The 15,315-nt window shown below is 36.1% G+C and overlaps 1 protein-coding gene across 1 annotated transcript; it reads right to left on the reverse strand.

The window, feature by feature from the left end:
* Positions 1 to 7,075: 7,075 nt before the first annotated feature.
* Positions 7,076 to 9,262, reverse strand: LOC128864771 (gustatory and pheromone receptor 32a-like). The gene is made up of 4 exons (XM_054104529.1): positions 8,198 to 9,262; positions 7,492 to 7,554; positions 7,353 to 7,442; positions 7,076 to 7,269 (listed from the first exon to the last, which is right to left on the reverse strand). Exons 1-4 carry the CDS (start codon positions 9,260 to 9,262, stop codon positions 7,192 to 7,194), a joined length of 1,296 nt encoding a protein of 431 aa, XP_053960504.1. The 3' UTR covers positions 7,076 to 7,191.
* Between the last annotated feature and the right edge of the window lie 6,053 nt (positions 9,263 to 15,315).

Here is a 15,315-nt window from a genome sequence, read left to right on the forward strand (position 1 = left end):
AACGGATTCTATTAGTGACAATAGGCAATAGACTGATGGGCCGATATGACACGACTGGTTTAGCGCGTTTACCTGGTTTTAGGATTAATTTTATTTGAGCTACTTTCCATTGAGGTGGAACGAAACCAGTTAATGTAATAGAATTATGTATGTACTAGGGCGGGTCGATTTAAAAATCGCTCACTGCTCTGTGAAAATCGTATTCTAGGGATCAAAATAAGAAACTTTGCCGAAGGAACCATGCCTCTAAAACGAATTCTGATGTCCCCCAATTTGGGTCGAACGAAAAATCCCACTTTGACCCATTTAGAGTGCTCCAATCAAGTCCAAATGTATGACCGACCCCCACTAACTTTGGACGGCCAATCCACCCATGCCAGGGGCATACCCCCTGGAACTCCCCTGGGGGGTTCCCCATACAATCATTTCAAAATATCACCATTTTTGGCCTTTACATGAGAAAAGAAACTAAAAAGTTCGACCCAAATTGGGGGACATCAGAATTCATTTTAGAGGTATGGTTCCTTCGGCAAACTTTCTTATTTTGATCCCTAGAATATTATTTTCACTGAGCAATGGGCGATTTTTTTGCCTCCCCACAAATCGACCCGGCCTAGGATGTACGTAGGGAAAGTGATTCCTACTTCAGGGAGTTGTTTCAGTACTTATCCTGTTATGAGGTCATATCCAGGGGACTTCTTGTTTTTAAATTTCTTTGTCACTTCTCTAACTTCATTTTTCGAGAATTTTATGGGTGGGCCCTTCTTTTTGATCAGTACTTGGGGAGGGTTCGATTTCGTGGGGGCAGAACACTCGGGTTCAGTGATAATTGTGGTAGAGTTGGCCCTTTTAAATTTTTGGTTGCTTTCCATAAAGAGTAGTCAGTGGCAGAGGTTGCATCAGATTTGCGGAGATAGTTCTGGAGCTGAGAGTTGTGTTCTTTTTTAAGGAGTTCTTTGAGTTCTTTAGTAAGAGAGTTAAGTGTTTTTTTGTCCTCAAGGTGTCTGCTTCTTTTCCACGTTTTTCTTGCTTGTCGTTTTTCTTTAAATTTTTCTTCTACCCCAAGAGATATCTGTGTATGGTTTTGCTTAGTGAGACAGGATAGATATTGAGTTTCATGCTGCATGTTGGTCACACTCTCTGAAATGCTCGATAGCGTTTTTAATGTATTCATTGCTCTTGAGTAAGTCTTCATTGCTTTTAAGTTAATGGTTGAAGTAATAGAAGTAATAGAAGTAAGTATGTCTAGTTGGTTTTACTGTTGTGAAGACAGCAGTGGGTAAGTAGATAATTCAAAACAATGCTTTGATATCACAATTATTCTTTGGCGTACGTGTTTAATTTCCTAAGCGGTCTACTTTGAAGACAATATAATAAATTAGAGTAAGCAAAAATGCTGTTTATTTTGTGGACTAGTACGTTGTATTTTTAGTAAATTTAGTAAAGCACAGTTGACAGTTGATGGTATCTGGGTTGTCACAAAAGTGCCATTCAAATGTACCAACTAAGTAAATATACCACTTTGACGCTAACTGCTTAATTTATTCAGATAATAGTAAGCCACAAGGCGTAGGAGAATGTTTAATCCTTTCATACCCATATCAAAAAAAGAACGATTTCTATCTCTGGTAGAGTTTAGTATCGATAATGAAGCCGTATACGAAACAGTCTGCGTAAAAACTATAGCACTAATAGCAATTTTGTGAAAATCTTTTGTACATTTTCGATTTTCCTCGAATGAACCTCATAGTATGAGCCTCTCTGCGAGATCTTACTAAGGCAACATAGAGAGATTTCAACGTTTGAGTGTATTTAAAATCAGTGGAATTTCTTCTCATGAAACCAATCATTCCAAATGCTTTACATATCACATAACCAATATGTTTAGTGAAGGAAAGTTTAGTATCAAAAATAATACCAAGAGCTTTCATTTCGCACTTTCTACTTAGGAAACAGTTATTTAATTTGTAGTTAACACAAAAGTATTTAGGCTTCCTGGTATATGTTAAAATAAAACATTTTTTGACATTCAGAACTCATCACACCAATTTTGAAAGGCATCGAGATCCGACTGTAAGTTTTGACCATCTTTTAAGTTATGTACCTCTTGGAAAAGTTTTATATCGACCGCAAACATTAAACAGTTTGCAAACTTGAAATGTTTAGGTAAGTCATTTACAAAGATAATAACCAGCAATGGTCCACTATGAGCCGCTTGCGCTATACCAGACCATGCATGGACTATGACTTTAGATACAATGGGTCCAATTTTCACTAATAGTCTCCTACCTTTTGAGAAACTGGAGAAAAACTTCAAGATATTGCCTTCAATCTCATTTTGTTCCAACTTTTACAAAAGTATTGAGTGATCCACAGTTTTTAAATGCACTTATTATTTTATTTGTAGCTAAAACAAGATTAGCGCAGGTAGATCTGCCGAGAAAAAATCAATGCTGGCAATGTAATATAACCTGATTTATACGATCAAATAACTTCATTTATATTATTTGATCGAATAACTTAGCAATAGTGCTCTGCTTGACACTAGGCCTATAGTTACAGACGTCATCACCTGATTTATAGACTGGTTCAATCCAGCAAAGTTTCCATGAGTCGCTAAAATAGTGGAATATCAATAAAAGAGTACGAGCTAGTAAATCGGCGCAAGTTTTATAGAGATGTGGTGAGAATCCCTCACTATCTGACCTAGCGCTGGGCTTAAGTTTAGAAATCGCTAGAAGCACATCATCGTTACTAATCTCAAAGGAGCAGTTAGTTTGCAAAGGTGAAGCTGGTAGGGTAGGAAATAAAGTGGTGTTATATCTATCATACACCTTCTGGAAAAATTGAGCAAATAAGTCACATGAACTTTGGGTATTATTAGAAGCATTTCCGTCATATTCTAAAGCAGCTTCTAGCAGGTTAGGTTGGTATGGTTGCCCAAGGAATGAAGACACTTGATCGAAGAAAAATGGATTCATCCTTTGTGATACAATTATGAAGGAGGTGATGTGAAAAAGAAAGAACGACGGGATACAGGAAGAGGGCGGGGAGAGGTAGTGCTGGGATGGTTAGGAGCGTGTGGATTACGAACGGTGACTATGCTGTGTTTGCGTCAACCGCTTTGTGCTGCTGATCAAATTCATCAGATTTTTAAACTAGCAACATGCCAGAAACTCGATGGATTGGGTTTTAGTCTCGTTTCAATAGAAATCACACATTGCGTGAATAAAAAATTGTGCAAGTAGTCGTCTTTTGAATTATTAGCCTTAGACTTTTTAAAAGCTTTGCTTTTTCTGTTTTTTAAGTTCACTAACCTATGATTAAACCATGGTGGCTTATTGTTGGTTACTGATTTCTTTAAAGGAACAAATTTTGAAACTGCATTTGAAGGATTTCGACTTAAAATCTCATAGGAATCAGCAGGATCACTCGCTGAATCGAAAAAGCTCCAGTCGGTTTCATCAAAGAAACTCCTAATGCCCTTATAATCGGCCTTTTAAAAATTGTATTCTGTCAAAACAATATTTCAGACAATAAGGCGTACTTTTATAAAAAAATAATTAACATTAAAAAAATTTTAAAAAGCAGCTTTATAGTCCGAAAAATTTTATTATAATAAAAAGTAAATTTGAAGTAGCTCAAAATTCTTTTTGATTTTTGCTACTTTTTTCCTTTTGAATTGCTATATTCTTTCGCGTGATGTTCGAGAAGATTTCCTAAAATCAGTTAAATTATATGGTTGTCTCCAACGAGAAGACAACTTACCTAATTAAATTAGATAGAATTTCGGGAATGAGCGAATTACCAATCTGAGCGACAGTCAGGAGGTACTCAATGCTATGCCATCCTTTGCGATTAAGTCCTCACTCGTCCTTGAGTGTATCGAAAAACTGAATCTGAATCACATCCGGCTAATTTGGGTCTCGGCACACAAGTGTCTAACTGGGAACGAAGTAGCAGATGAATTGGCAATATAGGATACTGCCTCGTCATCAATAAGACCCGAGCCCTTCTTTGCTATGGGACAACACACCATCAAGGAGAGGCTTAAGAGTGAAGAGCTAAAGCTAATGGAGGTTAGCCAGGCGATAACCTTACTGGGGGAGGTGGTACATCCAAAAGAGGTTTAAAAATCTCATAAGGAAAAACTGAGAATGCTCACGCGCTTTCTCACAGGGTATTTCAAACTGCATAGTTATCTCCACGTGATAGGGATAGGGTCCACTGTCTCTTGTCGTTTCTGTGACCAATCTCAGGATATTCCAATCCAGCTTCTCCATAAATGCAGCGCTATAGTGCGGAGAATATTGCGATATCTTGGCCATTTACAGCTCTATCTTATGTTTAATAAGGCAACTGGGTCTGGATGAGGTACTGTGGTGAGCAGAAGGCGCAAAATGCCATGGGATTGAAGTGCGAGCCTGCAATAAATCCCAGGCTAAAATCTATCTTATTGAACATAACTTAAATGGAGTTTATTGCAGAGAAATGTACATAAATATTTATATTAAATTTAAAAATTCTTTTTTCGACTCAATAAAATGTTTTTCTTGACTTAAAATCATACCGAGTGTAGGTTTAGAGTACAGATCTGAATGCCTTTCCCTATGGTGCCACAATCCATTTTCATGTGTCTCAATACATGAAAAGCTTACTTTATGCAACAAAGCCAGCTTTACTCTGTGCATGCCATTCCAGTCGGATTTTTCAAACACTTGCTTCCATTTCTTCACACAGAGATGTTTCCATTAAATATGAAAACTGCTTTTAGGTGGAAGCTTAACAAATCCAAAATTATTAAATTTCAATACTAAGATATATGGGAGTAGAAATTTCGTGTGGAAGAAAAATTCAGTAGGCCTTTAATAGAATAAAAAAAAGCCTGTATATAGTTGCGAAAATTCTTTATAACTGACTTTGAAGTGCGCTGACCTACAGGCACCAGTTTCAATGATTGAAACTCTTATGCAAATCAGATCTCAAATATATCCGATTCCGTTGTCCAGAATATGTTTAATTGTATTGCATTTTCTTTAAATTCAAGTTTAAAAGTGAAATTAAAAAAAAAAAAGAAAATTGTAACTCTTCTGCATATTTTTCCTCCATATTTTCAAGTTAAGCGAGTGGGTAGTAGAATTGATGAGAATGCAAAGGTAAGGATACCTACAAATATCCAACTACAAATATATGCACAAATGTGTGCGTTTGAAGCAAAATATATATACACAAATACTGTTATCCATTCTAGATTCACTGATAAAGGCATTAACATATCTACCTAGCAGCCATTCAACTTCGCCTTCAGATATGCATCGAACGCAATTACGATAATTGGAAATCGAACATGCACACATACACTCATACTTACGGGCGCACAAATGTATAAGTAGTTATTAGCTGGAAAAGGAAATGCCTGCATGCACTTTAGTGAAGTAGTAGGTTCGAAATTGGGTAGCCATATGAAATAATTGTATTCTAATATTTTATTACTGAGCGACTTTTGGTTTCATAACGATTTGAATTTCTTAAAACCTGATATTCAATGAGAATTCATGAAAATAATTTGTCAAAGAAAATTAAATGTGAGTGATAACGTTAGCAAATTTTAGAGGCATGTATAGCTGCGTTCAATATAATAGTAACACGACGAATTACCAAATTTAACAATTTTTTTTAATACATTTCTGTGTTTTTTATTTTATTTATTTTACAACAAAAACTATTTATTTTACAACTAAAATCTAAATGTTGGGTCGTTGTATAAAATACACAAAAATGTAACATATTAAAAAATTTTTTCAGGAAAATCATAAAAAATTATCACAAATAAGAACAGTTTTTTGAACATTAAAAAAAAAAAATTTCCAAAAATTATGAAAAAAAAAATTTTTGTTCAAAAATTATCAGAAACAAAAAACTTTGTTCGTTTCCAAAAATTATCCAAAAAAAATGTTTTTTCCAAAAGTTTTTAATCAAAAAAATAAATCTTTTCTTTTTATGTATATTCTAATCTTTAACTACATTCACATGTATTCACAAAAATTTAACAAATTTGCAATAATTGTCGGGAAAAACAGCAATAATAAAAATTCCAAACATTTATTAAAAAAAAAATTTTTTCCAAAAATCATAAAAAGATATTTTTTCCCAAATATCATAAAAAATATGTTTTTGTACAAAAATTATCAAAAACAAAAAATTGATTTCACTTCCAAAAATTATCAAAAAATATTTTTTTTTTTCAACAAATGTCTAATTAAAAAAAAATAATTCTTTTTCTTAAATATTTTGATTTTATCTATATTCTAATCTTTAATTACATTTACATACATTTTAACAATTAAAAAAAAATTATGCTTTTACAACAAAAACAAAATAACTCAAAGCACTAAATCTTGTACGAAATTCACAAAAATTTAACAAATTTCCAAAAATTGTCAGAAAAAATCCGAAAAAAATCAGGAATAATAAAAAAAAAAATTTCCCAAACATTTATTAAAAAAATGTATTAAAAAAATTTTTTCCAAAAATTATAAAAAAAAATTTTCCAAAAAAAAATGTTTTTTTTTCAAATATGATAAAAAATTTTCTTTTTTTCACAAAAGGTTTTAAACACAAAACTAAATCTTTTCCTCAGTTATTTTGCTTTTAAGTGTATTCTAATCTTTGATTGCTTATATCCTTCTATATGAATTACAAAAATGCTAAAGGAAACGAAGATATTTGAATAAAATAAAAATGTAATTAAAAATATCATAAATGAAATACATAAATTTCGAATTTTTTTTATAATTTTTTGGCGAATTCTAAAGTCACCTTATTTTACACAAACCTCGAAATAGGTAAGAAATTGGGGCATGAATAAAATTTCCCCCAAATATCTCGACTACAGCGACATCTATCGGATCCAAACAAACTTATGAACATTCACGGTTATGTTCAGAACAACTCACCAAAATCGTATTGCATTCGGCTGAATGGCCTAGGAGTTTAAAAACTACAAATAAATAAATAAATAAACAAACTTCCACATAACGAAATTTGAGATATATTTTTCATTAAAATACAAAGACTGGTTTATTCTTGTAATATATAATAATTGCTCAAATATAACCTAGAAGCTCTCATATATATTTTCTAATTTATTTACAGTTTAAATTTTATGTAAACTGGATTTTGTATTTTCAGTTAATTGCTCGACTTCGATTCCTCCAACTGCCTGAATTGAATCAAAAGTACCAGATAAGTAGTGACAGCTGAAAAAATCTAAAAAAATATATGTTTTTGTTTAAATCCACGTATTTCTATTCCATCTAAATTTCCAGTCTAATTTTTTAAATATTTTCTACCTTGAACAGTGTCGTTTTATCGATTGTAAAAAATCCATAAGCAGTGAAGTGCACCTCCTGCTTGATGCTTTTTGTCAGAAACTTGTCTATCTGTGGAAGAAAAGGTAGTAATTTTAATTCATTAAATTTTGATACGTACAACACTCTGATATTCCTGTCCTTTGCCATAGATACGTGACAATATTTGTGCGGTTTTATTTGCCTAAAAAAAACAAAAAAAGTAATATTAGTTTCACTTTAGAGCGAACATCTTGTAATCAAATTTCCCTTATGCCATTTCCTGTATCTTCTATGTAAAGTTAGAATTGCAGGGTGGGCCTATATAGAGAAATTTTATCACTCTCATCATCCGTTCGCACCGCTAAGAGGCACATTCTACTAAGCAGGGTTTCTTTAGTCTTTTAAAGTCCTCTAATATTTTTTATTTATTTATACAGCAAGAAATTGAAAAAAATCCCGTCCTATATATTGTGACAGAAAATAGTGAACCAATTCCTGCTTTTTTGCAGCATGACAAGTCACTGCAAAAGAACTGGTGAGTGTGCACTGTAGTTCAATGGCAGGTTTGGGTGTTTATACAAAAAAATTATGTCAGCAAAAAAATTTTCAAAAATTTGCTGTATTAAAGGTGTATCAATAGCTACATACTCGTATTTCTAGATTTACTAATTAAATACATAAAATTTTAATTTAGACCAGTAGAATTTTTTATGTTAAATCCAGGCTTGGAATAATTATTAAAAATAAATAAATAAAAAATAACAGAAATAAATTCTCAAAATTTGTCAATAATTTTGTAAATAATTTTAGTTTTAAATAATAATAAATAAATCTATTGCTCCAACCTCTTTTGTAGCGATTTCGCAGTTGCTCGTCAACAATATCAAAACTCCTGTATAAAGCGGTATCCATGATACGGTAAATAGAATATACTTCCAATGAAATTTATTTTGCCAATGGTACAAAAAGCAGCCGTAAGTGGAGGACAGCAATCCATAGAAGGCGTACAGTAGGAATGCCAGCAAGCCCAGACCGGCATAACTGTTAATCATTTTGTATATATCCAACAAGTCATTATGCAAACTATAAATCATTTTCGAATTTTGCGCAAATAAACGTAAATTCGCCTCACTCTGCATATTTCCCTCCCCTTTCGAATTTATGGCCAATTTAATGCTCGTAGAAGAATATTCAGATTTATGTAAAATTTTGCTGTCATATTGGCTCAACATCTGGTTGATGTATTGGAAACGTTCTGCCAGCAGATGCATCAGCGACGAAATGAAAATGGTAAAAGCGCAGGAGGCGGCATTTTCCAACTGATAAAAGGCTACGTACAGGCAAAAGTAGAAGGATAACACATCCACAGTACGCTTCACGTATGCCATCATTATAACGAAGATGTAACTGAATGCCAATATTAAATAAGTGTTGTACAAATTTTTGTTGTACGACTTCTGTGCAGGTGAATCCGGATATCGTTTGAGAAGTTCGTCAACTTTCAGCAGCCGATTGATTATTGCAATTATTTGTGTGGCATTGCAAGCACACGTCCACGAAATTGTAATGTTGCTGAGCATACAAAAGGTCACATCGAGAATATTGTTAATGCCATCCGTTTTGCTTTTTAAGAAAAGCATTTGCAGAATTGAAGCCGAAAATATTGCATAGACATGAAGGAGATTCAAAAGAACCTTAATGCAAACTATGGCTCTGGTAATGAGCAGCCAACGGCGAGTGGGCGCACCGATCTCGTGCATGTTGAGCGTAGTGTAAAATGGTATCACACCGATGTATTTCAGCAACAACAAATGCCACTTGAGATAGGCAAGTATGGGATTTGTGTGTTGCTGTGATGATTCTTTGAAGTTTTCACTTATCGAATAAAAAATACGATGGCGGTTTTGCATTTTCGCTGAAACGGTAAGCGACTTGCACGACTAACATAAAATTAGCAACTGAGTGGGGCATTTCTGCGAATTGGATAGTTGGTTAAATAACTAAGGTTATCTGCTGCTAATGGAACATTCCAATTAATTCAAAATAAGCGATAATCACGATAAAGTTAATTATTTTAAAACTATGGCAAATCAAATTGCGTTATTGAGAGCGTTTAACACCCGAGTCACTTTTTAAAACTAAAACTTAAAAACACATATTTGGAATGGGAATCCATTATTTATTTATTGCCTTAGGTGGTACAGGGTCTACAGCTTATGAATTACTAATGAAATGTTTTAAAAAGTTTTTTTTTGGAATTTTTCATGACAACTTCTCGTTGTAAATGGTGGTTAAGTTTCAAGGGCCGGTGTTGATTTTGAAGAAAATACAATTATTTTAAAAAATTATTATCGTTTCTCTTTATTATGATAATATTGGTATGTCTCAATTCCGTATCAAACAAAATATCGGCCAAATGGCCGCCGCGACCTCGGCGGCACACCTCCAAAAGCCACCAAATGCAAATAGTTTCTTATCTAAAGGGTGGTTAAGTTTCAAGGGCCGGTGTTGAGTTTGAATAAAATACATTTTTTTTTAAGGGGGTAGTATGGTATTTTTTTTTTTTTTATTTTTTTTTATTTTTTTTTTTTTAAATTATTCTATAACATCTTAAGATTATTGTGTGAAAGTTTGAAGTGCATTAGAGTAAAATTGACAAAGACACAAAGGATTAAGTATCTACCTCTCCAACCGGATTTCACAATCTTCACAAATCTTTAAACGCGTTTTTCTCACACTTGCCTTTTTTACGGTCGGTGTCCACTGTAGATTCATATCTACTGCACCGATTCTTTTCAAATTTGGTTTTTTTTGTTTCTTTACTTTATTCACGAGGTAATGACGTCGAGTTTTTTTTTTTTAATTTTGTCATATTTTAAAACAACAAAGTTTTCAAGTTTTTTTTATGAAAAATCGGTGTTTTGACTTCAAAGCGCTTTAAAAAATTTAAAAAAAAAAAAAAAAAAAAAAAAAATTCGACGTTGTTACCTGCGAAACTCAATTTGGTGTTTTGATTTCAGTTGATCCAGTAATGAGTTCTGAGGGACACCGCAATAAAACTTTTTTATGAGACGTCCGCGAAGATGCGCTGCCACCAACTCATTTCTTCATAAAAATCAATGAAAATTTCACACAATATTCTTTAAATATGACTTTATAATGAAGTAATTTTAAAATTTTGAATAAATCAACTGTGTCGACAAAAAAAAATTCGAAAAATATGCTTGTTTTACACCGAATTAACCATACTACCCCCTTAATTATTGTTATTTCTCTCTATTATGATAATATTGGTATGGCTCAATTACGCATGGCTCGGCGGCACACCTCCATCCGATGGTCCAAATTTTCGATGACGCTGAGGCATAATTGAGGTTCTAAGGCGTTAATGTGCCGAATTATCTCATCCTTTAGCTCTGGAATTGTTGCTGGCTTAAAGACGTACACATTTTCTTTCAAATAACTCCAAAGAAAGAAGTCCAATGGTGTCGTTGACGTTTAGGGTGGTTCACATTCAACATCGGCCCTTGAAATTTAAATACCCTTTATTTCATAGCTTCTATTGTTTTTGGTTTCTTCACATAAATTCCATCTCTGAGATATCACTACAGAAAATAGTACTTCTTTACTTAATTGGCCATAGCAATTCGTTACCGAGTTACAAACTGGTGAATAATGTCTTACCAGTACACCTTTTCCAGTTTCTTCAGCCAAAAGAAGGCAGGCGATATTCAATTTGTTCCTTGCACCGGACACGAGCACGTCCTCTTCGCCGTCGACCGTCAATTACCATCTCAAACACCTTCTTCGCGGTAGCAGTTTCTTCCATGCGGACGACATGACCCAGCCACCTTAGTCGCTGCAGGATGACTCGTTTCAGTAAGTCAGGATCTCCGTAAAGCTCTGACAGCTCGTGGTTCATTTGAATGTTGTAACCAACATTTAAGCGAGCAGGGCCAAAAAGTGCCCTTAAGAAGTATTTTCTTCTCGAAAACTCTAAGAATGGCTTCTTCTGATTGTTTGATTGTCCAGGCTTCAACGCCATAAAGAGGCGCCGGGATGATGAGTGTCTTGTAGAGTGTTCGTTCGTCGAGGGATGGCTTAATCACTCAATTGCGCACTTTGCCCAAAGTAGCACCTTTTGGCAAGAATTATCCTTCGCTTGATCGTTATTACGAGTAATAGGGGAGCCAAGATAAATGAAGACCATGACGACATCGATTTTATAGGAGTTAACTTCGATCCGTAGTTCAAGATACCCCGGCTCAATGTAAGACACCTGCATATACTTGGATTTGCCCTCGGGTACTCTCAGACTTTATAGTGCGGCCGTGGTTGACGAAAGGGTTGGTCCGTGACTACCATTCTGCCATGAAAAAAGCTATACTTATGTGATCTATAATATATACATCGCTTACCTTCAGGAAGAACAGCCCGTGTATGAAGTTTTCAGATAAGTTTGAATACTTTTACAAATTTCATAGGTAATGTAGATATTTGGTGCCAGTTCTCTAATTTTAATGAAAAATTTCTTCGAAACTTTGTTCAATGCTTGAGCCTTAAAGAAATTCTCTTGCTCACAGAGACTTTCCAAGGCCCACTTTTATACAATTTCCAGCCAATATTCCTTAATTATGAAGAAAATCTGAACACAACTACGTGCAAATATCACTCCGACCGGCTAAGCTCATTTTAGTATAACATTTTTGTCCTACCGTCCATCGTTTAATGTCATTTAAAAGATGACGCACCCTGTATTTTTTCTAAATATATTTGTATTAAATTGTTTAAAAACACGTTTCTTACAAAAATTTGCCAATTGCTTCTGAGGCGATGCTCATAAATTTGATGTTTCTTCTCATTCGACATTCAATGTTGCCAGCAACATTTCATGGCAAGACAAATGGATGTTGCTGGCGAAATTTGGATACTGCTGTAAAGTTAGTACTAACCTTAAGAAAGAACGCCTAAAAACACCCTATTATCACTGACCATTTCCGAGATATGATCTTTTGCGCAAACTAACCTGAGCTATTGGGTATTTAAATACCCACTAGGCAGTAATGGGTTAAATGTGTATTAGAGTGGGCCGAAAAAAGTTTTTTTAGGATTGAATTCTAATAATGCGGAAAAGTTGCACTGTTAAACTAATAAAGGGTGTGAAAAATTTCAGCCCAATCAAACGATATCTGCTGTCGCCAGCAGAGGCCTCAAATTTTGAAATTTCAGTTTAAATTCTGAGCAATTTTAACTTGTTTGAAAATACTATTTGTTATCATACCGGTATATGTTAAATACAAATTTTATATGAGAAGGCCCACCGAAACAATTTGATTCACTGCACTCCACTCTGTTTGTTTGTTCAAGCAATACGTTTATGGAACTCCCAGTAGCTCGTCCTAGTGAAATTGAAATTTGAAAAGGTCGAGCCAAGGAGCACCAGGAGATTTGGTGGCTCCTAAAACACTCAGGCTAAAGAGCCAATTGTGTTTAAAGCTCTGGAAAGGGGGTGGATAGTCAAGGAGGGAAGGAGAAAAGTATCAGAGAAAGAGATGGGAAAGAATAGAGACAGAGATAGAGATAGTTAGTCCTGTGAGAATTTTCCAGATTCTTTGACAAATCTGTAAAAATCCTCCAGTTTTAGAGAACAAATATTGCTCATTCTCATCACATCGGAACCCAATACTCGTAGCCGTGCTCTAGCAAAGGCAGGACACTCACAGAGAAAGTGCTCAGTGCTATCCGCCTCCTCCAAGCATGACAGGCACACTGGGTCATCAACCGAATGTCTTCCCTTCTAAGTTTTAGTAGAAAGTTTGACAGTTTTCTGTTCGGACTTGTCACAAAACACTTTGCAGTTCTGCAGCGTTCTAGACCGGACTATCGCTCTTTATGTAGATTTCCTACATAATCGCTGATCCAATTCTTGATTCCTGCGGAACTGATTCCGATTATTGGCTCTGGCCCCTGTGGGGGCAGCGCTGATCCACGGTTGGCCAATTCGTCGGCAATTTCGTTTCCTTGAACACCGGAGTGTCCCTGAACCCATATAAGAACAAGCTTGTTTTGTCTTGCGACAGAATTAAGCTTCTTCTTACATTCTTGAACAATCTTTGAGGTTTGCTTCGCGTTCTCCAGAGTCCTTTCTGTGCTGGATGTATGGAGTATGAGGTGGAATCATCTCAGCACCTTCTCCTTAGCTGCCCTGCCCTGGCGGGGCTAAGATTCAGGCATCTTGGCTCTTACTTCTTTGCCACGCCTGCTGATATAGCTGGCGCTGACATTAAAAATCTGATGAGTTTCATCAGCAGCATTAAGCGGTTGACGCAAACATAGTCATCGTTCATAATCCGCACGCTCCTAACCTTCCCATCACCACCTCTCCCCGCCATCTCCCTGCACCACATCGGTCCTTCCCCTCTCCTCACTTCATTGACAATGGTACCACAAAGGACGAATCTTTCTTCGTCCAAGTGTGCCCACTCCCTGGGCAACCATACTAACCTAACCTAACCTCTCCAGGGCCTTCAATGCAGCCTGACTGTCACTGAAGACTTCAATCTGTTTCCCGCTCCATCTCCTCTCGATTATCCATTCGGCTACTTTCAGGATGGCAAAAACTTCCGTTTGGAAAACAGTTGCCATTTCCCCCATAGCATAGTGATACTTATTACCATCGTTTAAGTACCATCCAGCTCCAGACCCTATTTCATTCTTGAAACCATCGGTAAAGAAAATATCCGTCAAACCTCTCTGCATGCATTCTGGATTGCTCCATTGCTCACGCACTGGAAATCTGACATCAAATTTCCTTCCAAATGTGGGTATCAGGTCATCTCCAGGTGGCAAAAACAGAGGAACTTGCTCCGATAGCAACTTAAAGATTTCTCTGTGTCCCGAGGTTCCATCTTCGTGCCAGAAGCCATATTTATGGAGCCTACACATTGCTTTTATTGCTTCCTGTTGTATCTTAAGATCCAGGGGGAGCAAATCAAGCATAGCGTTTAGGGCATCACCAGAGGTTGTACTCACGGCACCCGTTCCCGGATTGTAGACTTAAAAATGCTCCGTCGCCACCAGACCACTGAGGCGTAAGTGATGATTGGTTTGATAAGTGGTGTGTATATCCATAAGACCACAGCAGGTTTCAGACCGCAAGTTTTACCAAAGGCTCTACTGCATTGCTGAAAAATCTTCAATGCACGATTCACCTTCAGTGAAACGTGTGTCTCCCAAGTCAGCTTCTTATCCAAGATTACTCCTAGATATTTAACTTCATCGGAAAGACCAAGTGTCACACCTTTCAGTGTTGGAAGACTGAGTCCATCCAATTTCCGTTTTCTCGTAAACAAGACTATGGTTGTTTTGTTTGGATTAACGGAAAGACCTTGTCTCATGCACCAGTCATCGATTCTGTCAAGAATCCTCTGCACTTTCGTGCTAAGCCTCCTTAAGGATTCATCCGATGTTAGCGCACAGACGTCGTCCGCATATGCTTGGACGTGAAAACCGAGTTCCTGCATCTCTGTTAGTAGAGAGTCTACGACGAAGCGCCACAGAAGCGGAGTAAGAAGTGGGGACATCCTTGCTTGGCCCTGACGTTGATTTGTTCGCCACTGTTCTCACCAGCGGTTAACAGCCACTCAGAGAGCATGGAATATATCCATTCTACAATGGTTTGATTAACTTCGGGTCGTTCGGCAGAAGAACATATCGAGCCGAAAGTGTCATTATCAAAAGTCCCCTCAATGTCCACGAACACGCCCATTGTGTATTCGTCAGCTTCCAGCCCGGCTTCAATCTTGCTAACAAGATCGTGGAAGGCTGATTCACATGATTTTCCACTCTGCTAAGCGTGTTGCTTTCTGCTAAGTGGACATCTCGGCAATACCCCCACTCGAATATGTTTCTCCACCACTCGTTCCAGACATTTCAACATGAACGATGTCAAACTGATTGGTCT

This window comes from Anastrepha ludens, chromosome 5 (genome assembly GCF_028408465.1).
Source record: "Anastrepha ludens isolate Willacy chromosome 5, idAnaLude1.1, whole genome shotgun sequence".
Lineage (NCBI taxonomy): Eukaryota > Metazoa > Arthropoda > Insecta > Diptera > Tephritidae > Anastrepha > Anastrepha ludens.